The 21,337-nt window shown below is 51.2% G+C and overlaps 1 protein-coding gene across 5 annotated transcripts in view; it reads right to left on the bottom strand.

Moving 5' to 3' along the window:
* Positions 1-15,601: 15,601 nt before the first annotated feature.
* The window catches only part of Spsb1 (splA/ryanodine receptor domain and SOCS box containing 1), a 59,506-nt gene continuing 53,770 nt past the window's right edge, over positions 15,602-21,337 (bottom strand). For all 5 annotated transcript variants that reach the window (XM_034503644.2, XM_076933711.1, XM_034503646.2 and 2 more), the window contains exon 3: positions 15,602-17,635. In XM_034503644.2, the coding sequence (XP_034359535.1) occupies positions 17,508-17,635 (128 nt within the window). In that variant the 3' untranslated portion in view covers positions 15,602-17,507. The remainder of the gene's footprint in view (positions 17,636-21,337) is intronic.

Here is a 21,337-nt window from a genome sequence, read left to right as displayed (position 1 = left end):
CTTTGTCTCCAGTCTTTGACCTGCCTGGTCTGGTCAAGTGCATCTGAGTGTCCTTCTGTTCAGTCCAAATGGATCCTTAGACCTGGCTGAGTGCTTGACTCTACATTCCTCTTGTAGAAATTCAACTTACCTTACCTAGGGCCGGGAGATGGCTCAGTTGTAACCATGGGAACCTGGGATCAGCCCTCAGGATCCAAGAAGAGGGTGAGGGGTGTTATGCATGCTTACGTGTCTAATTCCAGAGCTGTGGGGAGGCCGTGGAGACATGTGACTCCCCTGGGGATGGCTGGCCAGCCAACCTGGCTGAATTGTTGAGTTCCAGACTGGTGAAAGACCATGTGACAAAAGATTAAAGTGGCTGGTGTCCTGAGGAACAACTGCCGAGCTTTACTTATGGCTTCCTTGAGTGTGTTCACACTGATGAACACATATAGACACACACACACACACAGAGAGATACACACACAGACATACACAGATACACACATGCACACACAGAGACACATACAGGTATACACAGACATATACATACAGACACACACATGCACACACTGATACATACATACTAAAACAGACACACACATGCACACACAGATACACACATACTGACACACACACAGATACACACATACTGACACAAACACAGAGACACATATACACAGAGATACATATACATAGAGACACATACACAGACACACACATGACATACACATATACACACATGAACATATACACAAAGACACACACAGATACACATGTGCACACAAATACATATACACACAGACACACACACACACACACACACAGATACCCACATGCACATACACACATATACCTATACACAGACACACAGGCACATATACACACAGACACACACAGACACAAATACACACACACAGACACACACATGCGCACACACTGAGTGAGCAAGAGAAAGCATATGCGTTGGTAAATCCAAGTGTTCCTGGGTTGTTTCCCCAGCGTGTAGCTACAGTGACTCAGCTCTTTCTTGACTTTCTCAGGTGGGTAGATGTGCATGTGACATGGAAAAATGGACTGAGGTTCCAAGATGGCCACTGGGAGCTCACTGAGTGACAGCTTACCCCAGAGAGCAGGTCTCCTTTGCACATCTGGGTAGGCTGCCCTTTGTGACAACAGCTATCCCCTCTAGCCTTCCTCTTCTCCCTCAGGACCTGGCTCCCTCTTTTCCGGCTTCCTGCCTAGAGGCTGCGTTGCGTAGATCACCCCATGAGATTTTCATGCCCTCTGCCTTAGGGCTAGACTCAAGGCGAGCCAGAGGAAAGGAGACGTGCGGTGATCTCTTGGAACTGACAACACACACGCACTCTCTCACAATTCACGTAAAGTGTCCACAAGGGTCCTCCCCAGGCTCTGGGAGGACCCGTCCAGGCGTCTCCCCACTTGGAGTGGCTCCAGCCTTCCTTGGCTCAGAGAAGCATATCTCACGCCTTTAGCTCTGTATCTGTCTGTGTTGTCCTCTCATGGAGACACAGGTCCCTGGGTGGACATGACCATGACATTTGGGGTTCCATCTACAACACTGCCGGCCCCTGTGAGCCAGCAAGGTCTATGAGTGAGAGTTTCTGCTGCCAGCAGAATGGCTTGCTGTTCTGGGTATCAGCTATCAGTCACTACCATTGCCCTGTGGGGCTTGGGGAGAAGGCGGCTTTGCTGTCACCAACCAGCTCCAGCTGCCTTCTCTCTAAGGCTCCCCTACCTTACACACACCATGTGAGAAACCTTCCTTGACTTGTCCTGAAGCTGCCATCTCTGTCTCTTGTGGGACAAGACATAGAGCCAACACCAAGCATATTCTTAGTCTTTATTTCTCTTTCCCACTGAACAGGGAGAAACAGAGGCCTGGAAGGGGTTGGGGGCTATTTCCGTAACCCAAAGGGGTTGGTTTGAGTTACTGCCTAACATCGGGAGGCTGAGACTGGCCAAGCTCTGCCTCAGGGCTGTGCTCCTGATGGGTCTCACTGACTCAGACAATAACCTTCTCCCTCCTTCTTTGGGTCCCCAGGAAAAGCCTTTTTGCTTCTGGTATGGAGACATGGGGACTGAGCCTGGTCACCCCAGGTTCTTGCAGTTGTGGGTGCCAGAGGCCCAGCTCTCATTGGCTTCAGCAGAAAAAGGTTGAAGAGTTCTGTGGAGGCCTAGTCTGGGGTGCCTGTGGATGTAGGTTTGCAAAGGATCAACCACTTGAAGTTGGCCCAGCCCCCTCTCTCTCCTCATCTCTGATGCTTTTCCAGCCAGTGGGGCTCACTCTCAGTAGCTCTACTGGGTAAGACTGAGCTAGTTCCCAGAGGAAGACTGAGATAGCTCCTCGGGGGGGGGGGGGCTATGTGGTCCATCCAGCTACAGGGTTCCCTTGTGAAGCAAGATTCATTCTCAGTGGTGTTGACAATGGTCAGAGAGGAGACAATGGTGGATAGTTCCAGGCTGGACAAATTGAAACTTGGGAGCTGAAGGCACGTTAGGAAAGAGTGGGTATTTCTAGCCTGCATAGGTCTTGCCCGGGAAGAAGAGCTTACTGGGGTCAGCTGCAGCATCAGGGGAACATAGGCAAGGGAGCTTCGTCATCTATGGTCCTCCCTGGCCAGAGGAGCTGAGGAAAGGGTGGTCAGAGGCTGTGGGGAGGGGGCAAGGTGCATGCTCTTGATGTCCTGTGTCAGATTCAGGACACTCCAGGCTGCTCCACTCAGATGCCCCATTCTTCCCCTCTCCCAGGTATCTCAACAACATCCCCACCCCCCACCCCCCACCCCCAACTCCAGGGATCATGACTTCGATTCTGAGCAGACCTGACTGGTGTCCTGGGCCCCTCACCAAGGATCTAATGCTGGAATGAACAGGGTCTAACCCATCCTCATACATCACTGCCCTTTCTGTCCGGGACCTTGTTTCCCTGTTGCCTTTTTGAGGGGAGAGAGACTTTGGTGGATCTTGAACACGCTGCTCAGGGCTCCAAGGATGGTCAGGAAGGGCCATGTCCCCATTTCATATCCCCTGGCTCTTGTTCCGCTCCTGACAGCCATGAGGCCAGACTTCTGACTTTGGATGTCTCCCTTTGTCCAGCCAGGCCAGAGGCCCCTGAAAGCGGGGTGGCTGCTCCAATGCTTCCTTGTTTGCCCCACATCCCCAATAGACTCTTGTTTGGTAAGCTGCCTGTGTAAGACTTGATTGAAGCTCCACTCGGGGCAAGGCGGGGAGGGCTCGGGTCTCCCAGCCATGCACTGAATAAACATGTCTGGTGCCAGCTCAGTGCCAGGCGCTGCAGGACACAGAGAGGTCCAGACGACAGGGAATCAGAGCCATCTGTGTCTGGAATCCTGACTCCGCCCTTGCCAGCTGCAAGGCACACTTGGGTCAAGCCTCCCCTCTCCCTGTGCCTCAGTTTCCCCCTCTATAAAACAAAGAGGGGGAGGTCCAACCTTTCAGAATTGCAGTGCCATTAAGATAGAACATTCTGGTGTTTTATCAGAGGCTTGGGCCACAGTCACATCCTTAAGCCCCAGGTGGTCCTTCCTGCTGCTTGTCACACGGATGTTTGTTTGCATTCAATTATAAAAATTATAAACATATAGGATGTAAGTCCTTGGACTAGAGATACATTTCAGTGGGTACAGTGCTTGCCTGATGCACCAGGTCAATCCTTAGCACTTAACAAACTGGCCATGGTGGTATGTTTGTACTTCCATTGTATCGGGAGTAGGAGGATCAGGGATCACAGCCATCCTCTGTACAGAGAGAGATCTGGAACAAGCCGACAAGCAGCCAAGGTTCCTGGTTAATACACCAAAGCTGACCTGGATTTCCCAGGATCCCTCAGTCCCTACCCGTTAAAGGGCATGGCTGGCATACCAAGCCCTCTACCCTGAACTTTGCAGCCCAGGGGCTGGGCTCTTCACTGTATTACCCGGACATATTCTCCCCATCCCCCACTCCCTCTGCATTTTCTCTCTTCCCGAATGCTACTTCCCTGACCTCCTCCTGGGAGATCAGTGAACCCTCCCAAGAGCTGCTCCCAATAAACCTGCCTTTATATACTTTTAAATTCAGCTTGGGCTGGTGTATTTTGTTGGCGGGGGTTACCTATCAGAGACAAGCCTGGGCTACATGAGACCCTATCTCAAAAGAAAAGACAGGCAGGAAACTCTCTGCCCTCTTCTTCACCTGTTTGATTTGGATGTGTTTTCAGGGTGAATACTGTGGCAAATGACATGGCAGGAAGGTCCATCCTGCCCTGGTCTCTAGGTTACCTAGTCAGTCTTCCCCCTTTGTCCCTTGTTCTTAGAAATGGATGCTTTCCTTGCTGTCAACACAACTTTTTTCAATGGACCCACAGTGGCCCCACCCGCATCCACCATCTCCCCTGGACGGTCTTCTCCACCTTTAAATGTTCAAAGCATCAGAGCACTTGCTGCCTTCCCTGCGGCCAGAAGGGGGGTGCCTCTTGGGGATAGGGTGGACCAAGGTTGTTTGGCTACCATGGGTGTGGAAGGGGACTCCAGGCCTGGTGGTACCTTTCATAGGGGTGGGTATCATCTGAGGATCCAAGGAAGATCCTACATGCTCTCTCCCCTTAGAGTGGTCATTGCTGCTTTATCCGCAGCACAGCGAGATCTCTCCTGATTTTGGACCCTCTGTGGGTGTGTTCGGGTGGGGTCTGGGGAGGGTGGAAAAGTGACGCCATTTAGATCAAATAAGTTGACAAACATTTCAAACAAAAGGATCCCCAGGTCTGTGCTGGCTGTTGCTGGGGCACAGGGAAGGACCACTGTGTGTATTGTGGGTGTGCCTCATCTGGGTGCTGTCCCTTCTGCTGTCCCGAGGCCCCATTCTCTCAGTACCTGTGCTTTATGGAGACCTATGTGCTCAGGAGTGAGAGGTCAGCATAGGTTTACCAAGCCCCTGGGGGAAGCTGTGTTTCTTCCAAAGAAGAGGTGTTTGGCACTGAGATCTAGTCCCTCAAGTCTCTAGTAGTGAAAATAAGGTCCATCCCATGTGCAAGGCACCGTGGTACATACCGTGTCACACTGACATACTTCTTTGCGGAATCCAGTTGTTTCTTTTTCTCCAGCCACACCCAAGAGGCATATTATATTCAAAAACCATCTTTGTTCTCAGTGAATCTCCCATTGTGCTCCACGGCTTCCCTGTCCCCTATGAAAAAACAAATGAACATGAGAAGAACCAGAGGCTGAATTCCCCCACATTGCCCTGAACGCACCCGTGGATACTTCTGCATGCTGTCGGCGCACCTGATGGACGTGTTAGCCATGCCCAGCTCTCTGAATTCATGGGGCGTCCCAAGGTCCTTCTACCTGCCAGCTCCTCCCAGACCTGAGTCTAGCCCTGCCTGGCTCTGTAGAAAAGGGCCCAGTCAGCTTGAAAGAAAATGTGGAAAACGCACCAGGGAATGAACGCCACGTGGAAGGGGAGCCTGGGCTCCATGGAGCAAGGGGATAGTAAAGGGACAGAGCTGAGGCCGAAACCTCTGGTTATGCCTGGAGGCCTGGGCCTGGGGAGAGAGTTAGGGCAGAGCACTAACTCTGGAGTCTAAAGTTAAATCAGCACATGAATGCCTTGTGTTCTCTGTCTAAGCAGCCCGGTCAGATCACACGGATGTACGGAGCAGAGAAAGGGCAGATGTTCAGCACCTCATTCCTCCAAGGGCACCTAGGGCCAGCTTTCTGCCCCCATGTAGGTCTTAGGCACTCTATTAGGCTCCCAGGGTATGCGGCAGGGTCAGACAGCAGCTGGGTGAGCCCTGTGGCAGCCGGCCCGCCGGGGGCCTGCTCGCCCCTCCTTGGGCTCAGGCAAGAGCCTGGAGCACAAAGCTACTTTTATTTATGATGGTGTTGGGGCCAGCCTCTGTCTAGACAGCTGCTGTTATCATTCGAGGCCATCCTGGAATGCGTGTCCTCATCTACTGGGAACAGAGGACAGTGAGCAGATTAAACAACTCGTAAAAATAAGCTGGCAGCCGGCACGGAGCTCAGAAGACCAGGGTAACCTCGGCCGGGTCAGGTGTCCTCGTTGGTCTTGGACCGGGCAATGTTTACGGAGAAAACAGGAGTCATGTGGCCCTGGGGAGGCCAGCCTGCTTGTTGTGGTGCCCCTCTGCAGAGCCGCCCTTGGCAAGGCCACAGAGCACGCCCACATCATAAGTGGTGCAGGTGCACAGGCAGGAGGAAGAGACAGGCTTGCCCAGGACAGGCTTTCTAGAACAATCAGGAGTCAGTCTGCAGAAACTTGGCCTCCAAGATCTGGGAGCCAACATGAGTAGAAATTAGGATATTTCTCTCTCTCTCTCTCTCTCTCTCTCTCTCTCTCTCTCTCTCTCTCTCTCTGTGTGTGTGTGTGTGTGTGCGTGTATGTGTGTGTGTGTTCTGTGTGTGTTTACATATTGGAATGTGTGCACATGTACAAACAATAACCCCTACCCTTGTGTGTATGTGGATGCCAGCGGCTGGTGTCAAGAGTCTTCCTCAATGATATCTACCTTATTTTTGAGACAGGGTCTCACACTGAACCTGGAGCTGATTGACTTAGCAAGACCAGCACCTCTCAACCTGTGGGTCCAGACTTCTTTAGGGTCCCCTATCAGATATTTATGCTACCATTCATAACAGTAACAAAATTACAGTTACGAAGTAGCAACAAAATAATTTTATGGTTGGGGGTCACCACAGCATGAGGAAGTGTATTAAAGGGTCGCAGCCTTAGGAAGGCTGAGAACCGCTGTGCTAGATCCTCCCCGTTTTCTGTGTAAGCCCCATGGCTGGTGTTACAGATACAGGGTCATGCTTGGCTTTTCACAGGACTGCTGATGATTTGAGCCAAGTGCTTTATCCACGGAGCCATTTTTCTAGCCCCATGGGGTCACTTCAGGAAAAAGTTTCCACAGGTCATTCAAGAACTGGTGGGGTGCTACGATCCCGAGCCCACACCCCACCGTGTGACAGCAGTCTTGCTGGCCTGGCTCATGACTGCCCCGGGATCCCCAATGGGAAAATGACCAGATGCAGAGTAGGGTAGGAATCCAGGGCCTTCTTCAGGATAGTTGCTCTGAAGGGGTTCATCTCAGAAAGCCAGAACCTGAATGGTCTCAGAGACTACCCTGGCTCCTGGGGGTCTGGATTAACACTGTTCAAAGAACTTTCTGTGGGCTGCAAAGACATCATGTGCTTGGATGACATCATCATACCAACACCACCCTCACCATCACCATCGCCATAGCCATCTCTATCTCCATCACCATCATCACCACCATCTCCATCACCACCATCATCATTAATTATGACTTCTATTTCTACTGCTGAGCCAATCAAACCCTGGGCTGTATCTATTGTTTTACAAAGAGCTCCTTGAAACAACCAGTTGTATTCAGAAACGTACATAAGTAGGCTTGATTTCATTTCCGGAACCCTCCTCCTCCTCTTCTTCCTCCTCTTCTTCTTCCTCCTCCTCCTCCCCCTCCGCCTTCCTCCCCCTCCCCCTCCTCCTCCTCTTCCTTCCCCTCCTCCTCCTCCTCATCTTTCCAAATGCCCCAGGGCATCCCTGTCCAGAATGAGTAGGAGGGTACATCAGGTTCTCCCCCACAGCCCCTGCCCCACGTCTGCTGGTCTGTGTCATCCCACTGCACCCCTGGATCAGGTTTTCTGGGCCTCTATTCAGTGTCCACATGTGTCTGGCGCAGACAATGGGGCCGAGACCTGTTTGGGTCTAACGGGACTAATGGAGACTGGGGTCTTTGGCAACATTTTTATGAGATATCCTGACAAGAACCCCAGGCCTCTGAGCCTTCATAGGAGACTGGCATGTTCTCAGGGTGAGTCTGGGCTGGGCTGCTGCATGGCTTCCCTCGAAGGAAGTGACACCTGCAGCCGAATCCATCCTTTCAGGAAGTGGGGGTGTGTGGGGGGGAGATGCTCAAAGAGGCTATCAGCTTCCTGGAGGAAGAGTTGAGCCAGAGGGAGGGGCTGTCTGGCAGCAGCAGAAATTCCTAGGAGGTGTCTCTTTCCCACTGTCCTGCAAATAAATGGGCAATAACCTAGGGGCGGGCGGGCATGTCTTCTTGGGCTTCCAGGTCCTATCTCTTTACTCACGCCGCCTTTGATCTTGGTTAAAAGTTATCATTAGTCCTGTATCACAGAAGGCACAGTCAGGCTCCCTGGGAAGCTAACAAGGCCACTGTCACAGATGTTTTGAGTCTAAACCCCAGATTTATGATCTTGGGCCCGAGTCCCTATATTTCTGCAGGGTCACTGTGTCTGATGTGGGCCAGCCTGGGAATGTCTTAAGTTCCACCAACATTTCTGGGCCGACAACACGGGTTTTTGGGAGAGTTGAGCTGTTGGGGTCTTTTCTTTCAGAAGAAAAAAAAATGAGAACTGGGCAAGAGCACAGGGGGACGTTCCTGAGGGCTGTAGGTTAGAGGGCACCCCGGCACCTCAGAGAAGCCGGGCTCTCTAAACCCTCTAGTCATCAACTACACTCCTCTCAGAAGGAGGCCTCCCAGGCGTCTCCCAGAGGCAGAGCCAAGTTCTAGCTTAGGCAGAGGGTGTTTTCCTTCCCGGCGGACAAAACATCGCTGGCGCTTTCAGGAGGGGACTGAACACTCTGTCCACTCTGGCGGCCTTCGGCCAGGATTCCTGGACGGACACAGGCATGCTTTCACAAGCAACAAGATTAATCATGCGTCTCCTTCCTCCTCCCCGCCCCTTTCCCTGTCTCCCGCTCAGCTCCACTTCTCAGCCCCAGGAAGTGATCCTGAGCCTGGAGTCCTGAGTCTCTTGCCACAGGGAAGTCTGAGAAACATGTTCTAACTTCCAGTGAACACCAGCAGTCTCATGCTGGGAAAAATCCTGACCTGGCTTGACACAGCGGCCTCCACAGACAGGCTGTACTCACTAGTACCTCCCTCTCTCATGCACAAAGTTAGGAACCTTCTAGAAGCTCTTGGCTGAGCTGTGGTTCCAGCCCTGGTCCTTCTTGCTTTTGGTGTCAGGTGGCTAAAGTGGGAGAGACCAAGATACAGAACAAGAAAGACGAGAGTCATACTCGGTACACACATCTCCCAGGCCACACCCCAAGTGCTTGAGCTCAGACAGACATTCCAGAGCTCCTAAGAGAAATTCCCAAGTCAGACCCTCAGGACCTCCTCAGGAAGGTGGGGTGCTTTGGAAACTGGGCTCCCAGCCTGGCTCCCCTCAAGGTCCCAACAAGATCCCTACTAAACAGGAGAGAGCCTCCAGGCAGCTGAGCAAAGGCCTGTGGGGTTGGCGCCAGGGCCCGAACCCACTGGGGCAAGCTGAACTCCAGCAGGAGGTGACTGTTCACCAGTAAGCAAGTTGTAAAACCCAGCTCAGACACAACATCTGGCAGCTGCTTCAAATAGTTTTCTGTCTGCAGTTGGGGCTGCTCGTGGCCTCCTGTAAATCAAACCATGCGCACGGAGGACTGTGCCGGCTGACCACGGCACCCCGGTTTGGCATGGCACCAGCTGTGCCTTCTGTCTCCCAGTAGCTCGGGATTCACATTCCATGTCCCTGTAGGACCAACTCGCACAGCCCTCCAGGAAAAGCTGCAGGGGCCCGTGGCATCCCTGTGCCATCAGATGGAGGGATACGACCTCTCCAGGTCTCCACAGGGAACTTGACCCTTAAGATGTGATGTCTCACTGGGGTTCAACCTCTGTTTCCAGGGACCTCTGAGCCTTGCTCATTTTTCCAGACCCCAATAGTGTAGTAGGTCAGAGGGGAGACAGCTTCTAAGTTAGTGTGCACTGAAGTGTACAACAAAACTTCTGTAACTGGATCCTGGCTCTATGGCCTTGAGTTGGTCCCAGGTTCCTCCCTGGGAATATGGCTCAAGCACACAGAAACCTGGTGTCATAGGACTAGCTTTAGGTAAGTGGCCAGGGAGAGAGGACAATGTAACCACTGATGACTGAGAACGCTGATTGTTTGGCAGCAGCCCCCATGGGCTAGCCTGGGTTGCATCTCTCACGGGCTTCTGTTGGAAAAGTCCTCTCAGTCACCCCAGGGATTCTGTCCTTAAGATGCAGGTGGAGGGCTGCATGGTGGCCCCGAATGATGTGTCTATGTTTTGAGAGCTGAACCCAAGGGTGTGACTTTCTCTGAGGAAAGGGTCTCAGCAGATGCCATTGAATCCAGGACTTGAGATCAGCTCACTTGGGCCCTGATGACAAGTGTTCTGAGAAGACAGGCATAAAAACAGAGGGAGGGGCTGGGGCTGCAACCTGGACCCAATTGCATTCTCAGAGACGCTGAGCAAGGCCATGAAACTCTTATCACCTGGCCCTTTGATGCTCCTGGCTCCCAGACCAAACCACCACCACCACCACCACCACCACCACCACCACCACCACCACCACCACCACCACCACCACCACTACCACCACCACCACCACCACCACCCCACCACCACCACAACAACAACAACAATAACAACAACAATAACAACAAGCTAGACCTGGTTTCCTCCCAGTAACTAAGGCTGCTGGGTCTTGGCAATGGCCTTGGAAGATGCCCTCGTAGGAAAGAGCGTTGGTAGATGCAGCACACACAGGGACTTTGGTGGCTGGGACCCATGGAGCCTCTCATGCGTCTGTGGCTTAGATGTGCTCTGAGTGCCCTGCTGATACTGGCTTAGGGATCCTGAAAGAATCCTGAGAGGAAATGTTCTCCCTCTGACAGACAAGGAGACAAAGAAAAATAATAAAAGAGAATGTGAGGGACATACCCTTGTCATGAGCCCATCGAACAGAAAATTCATGGAGGCAGAAAATAGGTGCATGGTTGCCAGGGATTGTGGGCAAGGGAAAATAGGAGAGGGATTATGTGTGTGTGTGTGTGTGTGTGTGTGTGTGTGTGTGTGTGTGTATGGTGTATGTATGTGTGTGGTGTATGCAGGGTATATTTGAGTGTATGCATGCATGTGGTGTGTGTGCTGCATGTGTGTGTTGTGTATGTGTGATATATGTGAATGTATGGTGTGTGTGTGTGGTGTATGTGTGGTATATATGAGTGTATGTGTGTGTGTGTGTGGTATGTGTGTAGTGTATGTATGTGTGTGGTACATATATATATATATATATATATATATATATATATATATATGTGGTATATATGAGTGTATGTGTGTGTAGTGTACGTATGTGGTATGTGTGTGGTGTATGTGAGTGTATGTGTACATGTGGTGTGTGTATGTGGTATGTGTGGTATGTGGTGCATGTGTGTGTGGTGTGTGTATAGTGTATGTATGTGTGTGGTACATATGTGTGTATGCATGTGTTTATGATATATGTGTGGTATATATGAGTGTATGTGTGTGGTGTGTGTGTGTATGTATGTGTGGTATATGTATGTGTGTGTTTGTGTGTGGTGTGTGTGGTGCATATGTGTTGGTGTGTGTATGTGTGTGTGTATATGTATGTGTGATATATGTATGTGTGTGTGGTGTATGTGGTGCATATGTGTTGGTGTGTGTATGTGTGTGTGGTGTATGTATGTGTGTGTTTGTGTGTGTGGTGTGTGTGGTGCATATGTGTTGGTGTGTGTATGTGTATGTGGTATATGTGTATGTGGTATATGTATGTATATGTGTGTGTTTATGTGTGTGGTGTGTATAGTGTGTGTGATGTATGTGGTGTGTGTGGTGTGTGTTCCTTTGGGGATGATGAAGTGTTTGAGATCTAGAAGGAGGCTAATGCCCAGTATTGAGAGTGCTAAAAGCCACCGATGGATGCCCTGAAAAATAGTGAGGTTAATGTCATGTGATTTTATTTTCACTGCAAGTAAAGGGACAGCTCCTAAGGGGACAGTTCTGATAGAAAGGTCTTGCCTGAGCCACGGCTTGGAGGCCTGATAATGTCAGCAGCCTCCTGGTTCGGCTTTCCAGGAAGTAATTTCCCTGTGGACCCAGTTACTGAGTTCTGAAGAGTAGACCTCTGGGCCTGGGGGGGTGCTGGCGTCGTCACTTTAGCCTTGGCTCTCCTGGGCTTCAGCGGGTGCTAAGACCAAAGCAGACCGACCTCACCAAGCCTTCTCACGGTAGCTTCTGCACTAGGGATGTCACCAAGACCTTTCTTAGCCTCCTGCAGGTTTCCAGAGGACCATGGGGAACGGAAGAAGGGTCTGCCTGGGGAGAGCTATTTGCAGACTTCTGAGATCTCGGAACTCTGGGGCAATCTATCAGTCACCTGATTCTCCACTTTGGCATAGCAAGCTTGCTGGGATTTGGGGTTTTCCTTAAGTTCCCCAGGTGAGTCAGGTGCAGGGAACATCTGTGGGCTTCAGCTGACACCCCCCAGCTAGGACCTGTTATTTATAGGCATATATGAGCCACATTCTGAGAGAGAGAGAGAAAGAGAGAGAGAGAGAGAGAGAGAGAGAGAGAGAGAGAGAGAGAGAGAGAATATCAGATGGCACCATGAGAAAGAAGAAACCTAGAGGATGTCTTTCTGCCTAGAACATCAACCCAGAAGGATTGCAGCTGGGCCTGGGCTGGAAGACAGACCCCGGGCTAGGGCCAGCACTAGGGACACCTCCACATAGCAGCTAGATTCTAGTGGCTGCCCTTAGTCTGAGCTCTCTCACTGAGAACATCCCCTCTGCTCAGAAAATCATTATCAGACCTTCAGTGACAGTAGCAGACCTCCTATGGTCTACCAAAAATATAATGAAGCATCTGAGTCTAGAAGTGGATCATGAGGTCTGAGTGCACCAGAAAGATGGACAGTCTGAGTCCTGGCTCCCCACAGCTGAGTCCTGAGAAGCTCTCGGAGAGTCATGCGAGGCTTCCTCTGGCTTGCTGGGCCAGGACATCATTTGTTGATCCTTCAGCCTGATCCGAGCTCATGATCTCTCGGGTTGCCATGGCCTCATGCAGAAAACACAGCAAACTCCTGGCCCCGCGCAGTGCATTTATTTCAAATATTCCTTGTGGCTGGAACCCGACCATGTTTGGGTGTCTGGACTGGAACATGAACGAATTGCTCTGTCTTCAGCCCCTTCCTCAGCTTCCCCGGCATAGTTTACGGTTCAGCAAAGTCCACATTCCTCATTCCGCCTAGGAGCGGGAGGGAGGCTGCTGCCCAGGACTGAGACAGAGGCAGCTTCCCATCTATGGCCACGCCAGAGAGCCGGCTACCTGCTTGAAGGCAGGGGATTAATTACAACCAGATGGGCCAAGTCTGCACAGATGGTTTTATTAAAACTGTTCCCTTCAGCACAAAGGCCGGCTCCCCCAGAAGTCTCCTGACAGTACAAAGGCCCTCATTTTTCTGGTGCCTCCCCTACCCCATGCCTGACCCCTCTTCCCCTGCCACCCTTTCAAAGGAGGCCCAAGTTCCAACTGCAACCCAGACATGAACTCCTGCCTAAAAATAACTCTAGACCTGCCCTCTTTCCTCTGCCTACATCCGGGGCGGGTGTGGAAATGTCTTTACCCCAGGATCCACCTTGATTTGTGGAACGCTACCTGGGAAGAAAAGTTAGTTAGAAGGTTAGATCAGGAATGTTTGGTTTGTACTCAGAAGCCAAGTTCCAACAGGGGAAACGCTATCTTTCAGAAGAGCTGGTCTCTGAAGCGCACGCTGGTTCACGGACTGTGCCGTAAGGCCGAGCTTGCTCTGGGGACCCCACAGCCCCTTGTCCCATTGGTGACTGCCATTTTCCAGTCTTGCCCAAGGTTATACCACCTGTGTTAGACCCTGGGTGTGACCAAGGATACCATGTTCGAGTTCTTGGGTCAAGCTGCCACCACAATGAAGTGGGTCTCTTTACCTAGCAACTTTGCAAGCTGGTCTCAAAGACCATTGGCATGTCTCTCAAGCAAGTTTTCCTGGGGCATGTAAGGAAGTGTAGCTTCCTGGGGCTGGCCCTAGAAATGCTGGTTGGGCTTATGGGGTGGGGCTTCTGTAATAAGCATTTTTTTTTTTTTTTGAGACAGGGTCCCATGTACTCCAGCCCAGCCTCTAAATCACTAACTAGCCTAGGATGACCCTGAACGTTTGCTTTTCCTGCCTCCTTCTCCTGAGTACCAAGATTCCCGATATATGTCATCGCGCCAGACTGTGTTTTGTTTTTACAATTTTAATTGTCCTGTGCTTGTGTGCACACACCACATTGTGCGTTAGGACATCCAGAGGACAATTTGAGGGAATCACTTTTCTCTACCATATGGATAGTGGGGACATTCCTAGGGACGAAACGCAGGTCATCAAGCTTGGGAGCAAGTATCTTTACCCACTGAGCCATCTTGGCGACCCATGTCTGACTATCTTTGGTTCTGGGGAATCCAGTGAAGGGCTTCTGCGTGTTAGGCAAGAACTCTACCAACTGAGTTGTATCACAAAGCAGGAGCTTGCTTTTAATAACGGAAGGAGCTGAGGAAAATTGGTCAAGAGGTCCTCAGAAAGGGCCATGCTGCTTGGCTTGGGCCCCTGACCAGGCGCTTCTCACAGCACCCCCACAGCACCCCCCCGCAGCCCCGCAAGTCCTTCAGATCCCCTCCCCCAGCCCCCGCAGTGAGCTGCATCCAGTCTTGGTGGTTCTCTGGAACTAGTTATGACATGTGAGCTCACTGTTCACGATGTCATTCATTGCTCCTCTAAATAAGCCAGAATTTCCTGTCCTTCCCATGAGGCCTCTGGCTGCAGCAGCTGGAAGGATGAGCTCCCTGGGCAAGCAAGGTTCTTTCAATACCGCTGCATTGGGGTACAAGCCTAAGGTCTTCTGGTAAGTGCTGAGACTGGACTCTGAGGGCCAGAAGCAGCCATGCTAGCTGCTGGTCTGAGCCTAACCAGCCCACAGTCAATTTAAGTTTCCCTGCTAATTGCTCGTGTGTGTGTGTGTGTGTGTGTGTGTGTGTGTGTGTGTGTGTGTGTGTGTGTTTGTGTTCTTACACACATAAGCATGCAGAAGCTAGAGGCTTACCTCACCTGATTTCCTCAGTTACATTCCACCTTATTTATTTATTTATTTATTTATTTATTTATTTATTTATTTGAGATGGGGCCTTTCATTGGAGCTCACGGATTTGGCACGATTGGCTGGCCCACAGGGACTTGTTTGTCTCTGTCCCCAGCGCTGGGATTACAGATGCCTGCCACTGTTCCCAGCTTTTTTCCATTGGTGCTCTGATCCAAACTGAGGTCCTCACTCTTGAGTGACATGCCATCTTCCCCAACTCTCACACTAAGCTTTTTTTTTCATTAATTCATTAATTTATTAATCCATTTTACATCCCAATTGCCGCCTCCGCCACCCCTGAGAGCTTTTTTAACAAGGCAATGAGAGAAACTCACCAGCACTCAGAATCCCTTCCTTTTGGGCTCAGTGGGCTACATTTATTGGGTTGCTGGGGTTATACGCTTTCTGCAAACGTGAGGTGTATCCCAGGATGGCACCCACACTCTTTGGCTCGCATCCCACTCTTAGGCCAGGCCAAGGAGCGGCAAGCCAGACACACAGTAGGCAGTGTCACTGGCCGGATGGAAGAGGGCTTAGCCATGCCCCTCTCCCCAGGCACAAAAGGACTCAAATGGTTTCATATTTTAACAAAGTTTCCTTTATTAGGTTACCGACTATTATGAGTCATAAAACAGAACAGAACGGGAGTTTCAGAACTATACATGCCACAAGGCTTTACGGTGTCAGTGATGGGATGTCAGAGAGGTGTGGTGAGTCCTGGGGCAGTGGAGTGGGGGGGGGGGCGCAGGAGAGCCTGGCGACTGTATCCAGGGGGGACAGCCGGATTGAGATGACAAGCTGGGATCTATACAATTGAATGTGATCCACTCCAAGATGAGAACAGGTCAGGTTTGACAGTCTGACAAAGGCCCCAAGAGGAAAAGAACCTCAAAATATAAAGGGAATAATTTACATTCTTTATCTAGTCTTGGCACCAATCCTGTGCTTTAAAAATTATACTCTACTGGAAGATTTTTTTTTTTTAAAAAAGGTACCCTACAGCAGCCTTTTAAAATGGTTTTTACAAATATATATATATGTAAATATATTAAACATTTTCAACAAATAAAGTCATCTATTGTACCTGTGCAGAAACGAACAGAACTCAAATTCGATGGAAGATGGTTTCTTTTCTTTTTCTTAAAGGGCAAGGTTTAACATAGCCCGGGATGGCCATGACCTCTGTACAGCAATCCTCCTGCCTCAGCCTCCTGAGCTTTGATTCTCATTGGTGCAGGGGATGGAACCTAAGTTTCCTGCATGCTAGGCAAGTCCTCAATCAACCAACTGAAAGAGTTGATTCTTAAGTAAAAGAAACAGCCAGAGGGCCAAAGCAGGTGTGGGGGCGCTCCATGCATGCACTGCTGGGGACAGGCACTCATCTCCGAGGGCTGTCCAACACCCCACTTCTGAGGCTTGAGGGTGTAGTGGCAGGGTCTTGAGCCTGAGAGGGGCACAGGCTTTCATGGCACCCCACCCTGCTCTTGGTCTCTCTAATCCTGCCTTGCCTGTGGCTTTCTCAGGGGCTGGAGACTCCACTCATCCCGTGGGTCCTGATGGTCCTCCAGGCCTAGAGCTTTGGGGGATGCCAATGGGAAATATTAGAAGAATCGGGGGCAAAACTCAAAGCTCATGGAAGACAAGAGACCGAAACACGTGTGAATGCCCAAAGTAATAAAAGCAGGTACCTGGGGACATGGGGACTTGCACAGTCCTCTCGTAGGGGCTGCTCTGGTGCTTGGAGCAGAGCTACTTGGGAACTGGGTCAAGGGTCATACACGATGACATACTTGTATCTGTGCACACCAGCTCACGTGCCACAGGCCTGGCCGGGGAGAAGGGCAGGTGTGGCACATACATTCCAGGGAGGTGGAGGACAGAAACAGGACATCGAGAGAAGCCACCCAACAAGGTTTCCTTTCTAAGTGGAATAAATAAACGGCCTTTGCTACTGTTTAAAGAATAAATACAGGGCACGGAGCACCAGCAGCTGACACTAAAGCTGGCACTCAGCCCAAGGGAGGTCCAAGCTGGGGTTCTGTCTCAGTGTCCATGGTATGTGACATCCTGAGCTTCATCTGTGTGGCCTGGTCCCGGACATTCCTGCTTTTGGAATCTGCCCTGGCATCTCCCGCTAGTCTCACTCCCCAGGACCCCCCAGATGGGTGCAGACTCTCTCTGCAGCGAGGGGGGGGGGCAGCCCACTCCACCTGAGAGCAGAAGGCGCCTGAGAGAGGTTCTCATAGTTTATTCTCTGCATCTGGTTCAGGGAAGGGCCTGGATGCTGCTGCTTCAGCCAGTGTTGGGAAGGGAGAAGTCCGTTGGCATTGGTCCGCCCAGCAGAGGCAGCTGGTAGGGTGAGAGGGTACATCTGCCCATGGCTGAGGGTGGGCGTCCATCCCAGGCGCAGGGGTCAGTGGACCCCAACGGCTCAGTGAGTTGGCACCAGGTGGCTGTCGTATGGCGGTCCTGGGATGTGGATCACTGGTACAGGAGGTAGGCTTTGAGGGAGGCAGGTAGCGGCAGAGCGGGGATGGCACCCAGACGTTCCTTTCCCAGCGCTAGGCGCACGGAACGCCGGCACAGGTCCATGAGTGGCAGGGGCTCAGCTGGGAAAAACCAGGAGAGAAGAGGAGAACCTTAGCAAAGCTCAGGAAGGTTCTGGAACAGACAGCGCTTACGACATAGCCAAAGTTAGCACTGAATTGATCTTAGTGGAGTTTAACAAACAGATCATTAACGGATGTATTTTAAATTCTGAATTGTGGCAACTGCAGAGGAGCCCTGGGCCAGACGGGCACAGAAGCCCTCTGCTGACTTGGAGTCATGGCTCTCACGACAGTGGTCAGTTGTGATGGAGACACAGGGAGGTCATTGTTGTCCTCGTTCGTTTTACAGAAAGGCGAGCTGAGAAGCAGCATCTAACAACTTGCCTAGGCTTGCCCTTTGGGAACAGATAGGGCTGGAACCTGAAGGAGCTGTTCCTGGTCTCCCTGTGGGGCCACTCTGCCCTGTCTGGACAAACAGACCTTCCATATAAATGGCTCTGGGGAAAGGAGTCAGCTCCTCAGCACCGCCCCCCCACCCCCCCCATTCCAGACGCAGGGCCCCAGGCAGGTTTTGGAGGGGAGGTCTTTGCATGCCATCTGGCTTCTACTTCCAGGAGCCTGTCAGGTACTGTCCTTGCCTTCGTTTTATGGCAGAGGACAATAATAAAGTATACACATGTTCATGTGTGTACATGCATGTGTGTGAATGTAGCAGCCGCAGGACAACCTTAGCCGATATTCCTCAGGAAAAACAATTCACCATATTGTTGTTTGTTCTGTGACAAGGCCATTGGCCTGGAATTCAGCAAGTGGGCTAGGCTGGCTGGCTAGCCTCTGATATGTGCCGAGTTCTCTGTGCTCGTAATGCTGGCCTTACAAGTGCACACATCACACCGGGCTTTTTTTACTTGGGTTCTGGGGGATCGAACTCAGGTCTTTCCTCCTTCTTGCAAGGCAAGATTTTCCTGACTGAGCCGTCTCCCTAAGGCTAAAGTGCATTCTTCTGTTTAATTCCTCAATATCCACCAGCATGCCTCCACACAGTAAAAACAACCACGTACGGGTGACAGAGTGTGTGATGAGCATGTGCAAAGCTCTGGGGTCCGATCCCATTGCCAAATAATAAGGAACTAAAGTAAGTAAGTGAGTAAAAAATTATTGAAGATTGAATTCTATGTCTGGGAGAACATGGAGTGCAGGATTCTTTGGGGTAGGAGAATGTTCAGATGCTGATTGTAGTGAAGTCACTGGTGCTTCAGGTGCGTGCAGTAGAATGGCAGTGGAGCCTAAGCTCAGCCTCACACAAGCGGTACTGCAAAAGAATAAACTGGGTTGGGGAGATGGCTCCATCCAGAAGGTGCTTGCCACGAAAGGAGGACCTGAGTTTAGTTCTCAGAACACATGAAAAAAAGCCAGGTGCGGTAGCACACACTTGTAATCTCAGTGCTGGGGAGGCAGAGACAGGAGGATTCCTGGGGCTCCACTGGCCAGCTAGGTTAGCCATATTGGTGAGTCCCGGGTCTCAGAGACAGGTTCTGTGTCAGAAATGACACCTGAAGCTGACCTCTGGCCTCCACATATATGTGTGTATGCACCCACCCACACTTACACACTGCCCCACAGGATACAGCTGAGCTGATGGGGTGGCTTAGTGGGTAAAGCGTCTGCAGCACACACTCAATGATGGAAGCATGGGTATGCCAGAACTCACACACACATACACACACACACGGGGGGGGGGGGGAGGTAGGAATGGTCATGGGCTGTGCGGCCTTCTGGGATGAGCTATGGGAGGGGCAGCAGCTAAGGGCTATAGAGATGCAGTAAGACTCGAAAATATAATCAGAGTAAAGCAGTCACTCTAACAGGAACAAACAGGTCACTGTCCCCCATCCTCGTAGGGAGAGAAACAACAGTACACAGCTGCGGTCTGCCTGCTTCTCACATCCTGGGCCGAGACAAGAATGCATGGACCATGCAAATAGACACAATGCCCACTGCACCAAGTCCAGTTGGTCACTGCAGGACCCAAGAGGGTCGCTCCCATTTCGATACTTTTGGACAAGAGCTATAAGCTTGCTCCCTGACCTATCCAAGTGTTTGCTGCCGTTCCACTGAGCTGGAGGCTACTGGTCCTGCTGGCTGGAACCACTGGCTACTTATGTTCGCCTTGGGAGGCTGGGGAGGGTCTCTGATTTCTAAGTGAATGACAGAGAAGATGGAGCAGAGTGTGCAGCAAAGACACCAGGAAGTTAACCAGACACTGTTTCCAGGAGCAGAAGGTTGAGGACCTGGGAGAGCCCCCATGCCAACTTCTGCATTTCTAAGAGGAACAGCTTCCTAGTGATTTAAGAGGTACTGCACGGCCCTGGAGCCCCAACCTGAGATGTCTGTGGTACCCCGAAAAAGATCTGACCCAAACGAAGCTTCAAAACACACGAGGCATTGGGGCAGGCGGGAGGGGAAGGGGAGAGGGGATGGCTAAAGTACTTGTATAAATGTGAGGACCAGATTTGCATCCCCAGGACCCTGTGAATGCCAACTGGACATGACAATCTGCTTGTAAGCCCAGCCTTGGAGGATAGGGATGGGTTCCCCAAACAAGCTGACTAGCAAGACTAGCCACATCGGTGAGCTCTGAGTTTGATTGAGAAACCTGCCTTAGTGAGCAAGGTAGAAATGTTATTCAGGATGGTTCCTGACATAAACCTCGGACTTCCACACGCACCTGCAGCCACACACATGTACCCACACACATGCAAAATCATTCATATGTGCATGCAAAAACGGGAAGTTAAAAAAAAAAAAGAGTCAAGTGCTTTGTCCCCATCCATGACAGACAATAAATAGATCAAGAAAAAAAGTCACATCAGAAGGGACCCTAGTTCAGTAATGGTCATGCTGCTTACCCCCATGGTACCTGCAGCTGACATGGTGCTTGCTCCTACAAGCTTCTGGCTGAGAAAATATTCATGGGGACATTCTAGAATGTTCTGAGTAGAACTAGCCATCGAGCTTTGCGCTAAGCAGTTCTCTTAGGAAGAGCCATGAAACCTCAAAGCCTTGCCCTTGTCCCTAGGGAAGAGCAGCTATCTCTCTGGGTGACACAGATACCCTTGGTCTCTGTTCTCCAAACTCTGAGAAGCTGCTGTCCTCACAAGGCCAGCGTGTCTGAGACAGAGTGTCACTTCTCCTTCATGGTGTCACACTCCCCGAGGGGCGTCCTGGCAGGGGCAGGGTAGTCAGTCTCCCCAGAGCACTGCTTGACCTGGGGAGCACTGAGAAGGTACCGTTGTGGCGGGGCAGCCAGAGAACAACGTGGGGCGAGAGAAGAGATACACAGAGAACTGGCCAGGAGCAGAGAGAGGAAGGAAGTGGGTGACACAGCTACAAACTGAGCACCAGCAGACGCCAGGCCTGCTGGGCTCAGGGAACTGATTCTCCCCTGGAGCCTCTGGGAGCTCCAACCCTGTTGACAGCTCAGTCTCGGACATCTGGCCTCCTGAACTGTGACAGATAGCATCTTGCTTTCTCCATCAGACCTCAGGCTGTAACCCCGATCCACCCAGATGACTCCTGGCAAGGTCACTAACTACTGTCTGGTTGCCAAGGCAGCTGTCGGAATTCTTGACCTGTCATTACTTTGTCTTGAAACTCTTTCTGCCTTTGGCATCCAAATACCATCTCCTGGGACCCTCTGGACACATGGCCTGTATCTCCTGCCCCGCCCCCCACTTCCAACAAGGTCCAGCCTCAGCTCTC

The sequence above is a fragment of the Arvicanthis niloticus genome, chromosome 5, assembly GCF_011762505.2.
Source record: "Arvicanthis niloticus isolate mArvNil1 chromosome 5, mArvNil1.pat.X, whole genome shotgun sequence".
In the NCBI taxonomy this organism is placed as follows: domain Eukaryota; kingdom Metazoa; phylum Chordata; class Mammalia; order Rodentia; family Muridae; genus Arvicanthis; species Arvicanthis niloticus.
This window is presented reverse-complemented; position numbering and strand designations above follow the sequence as displayed.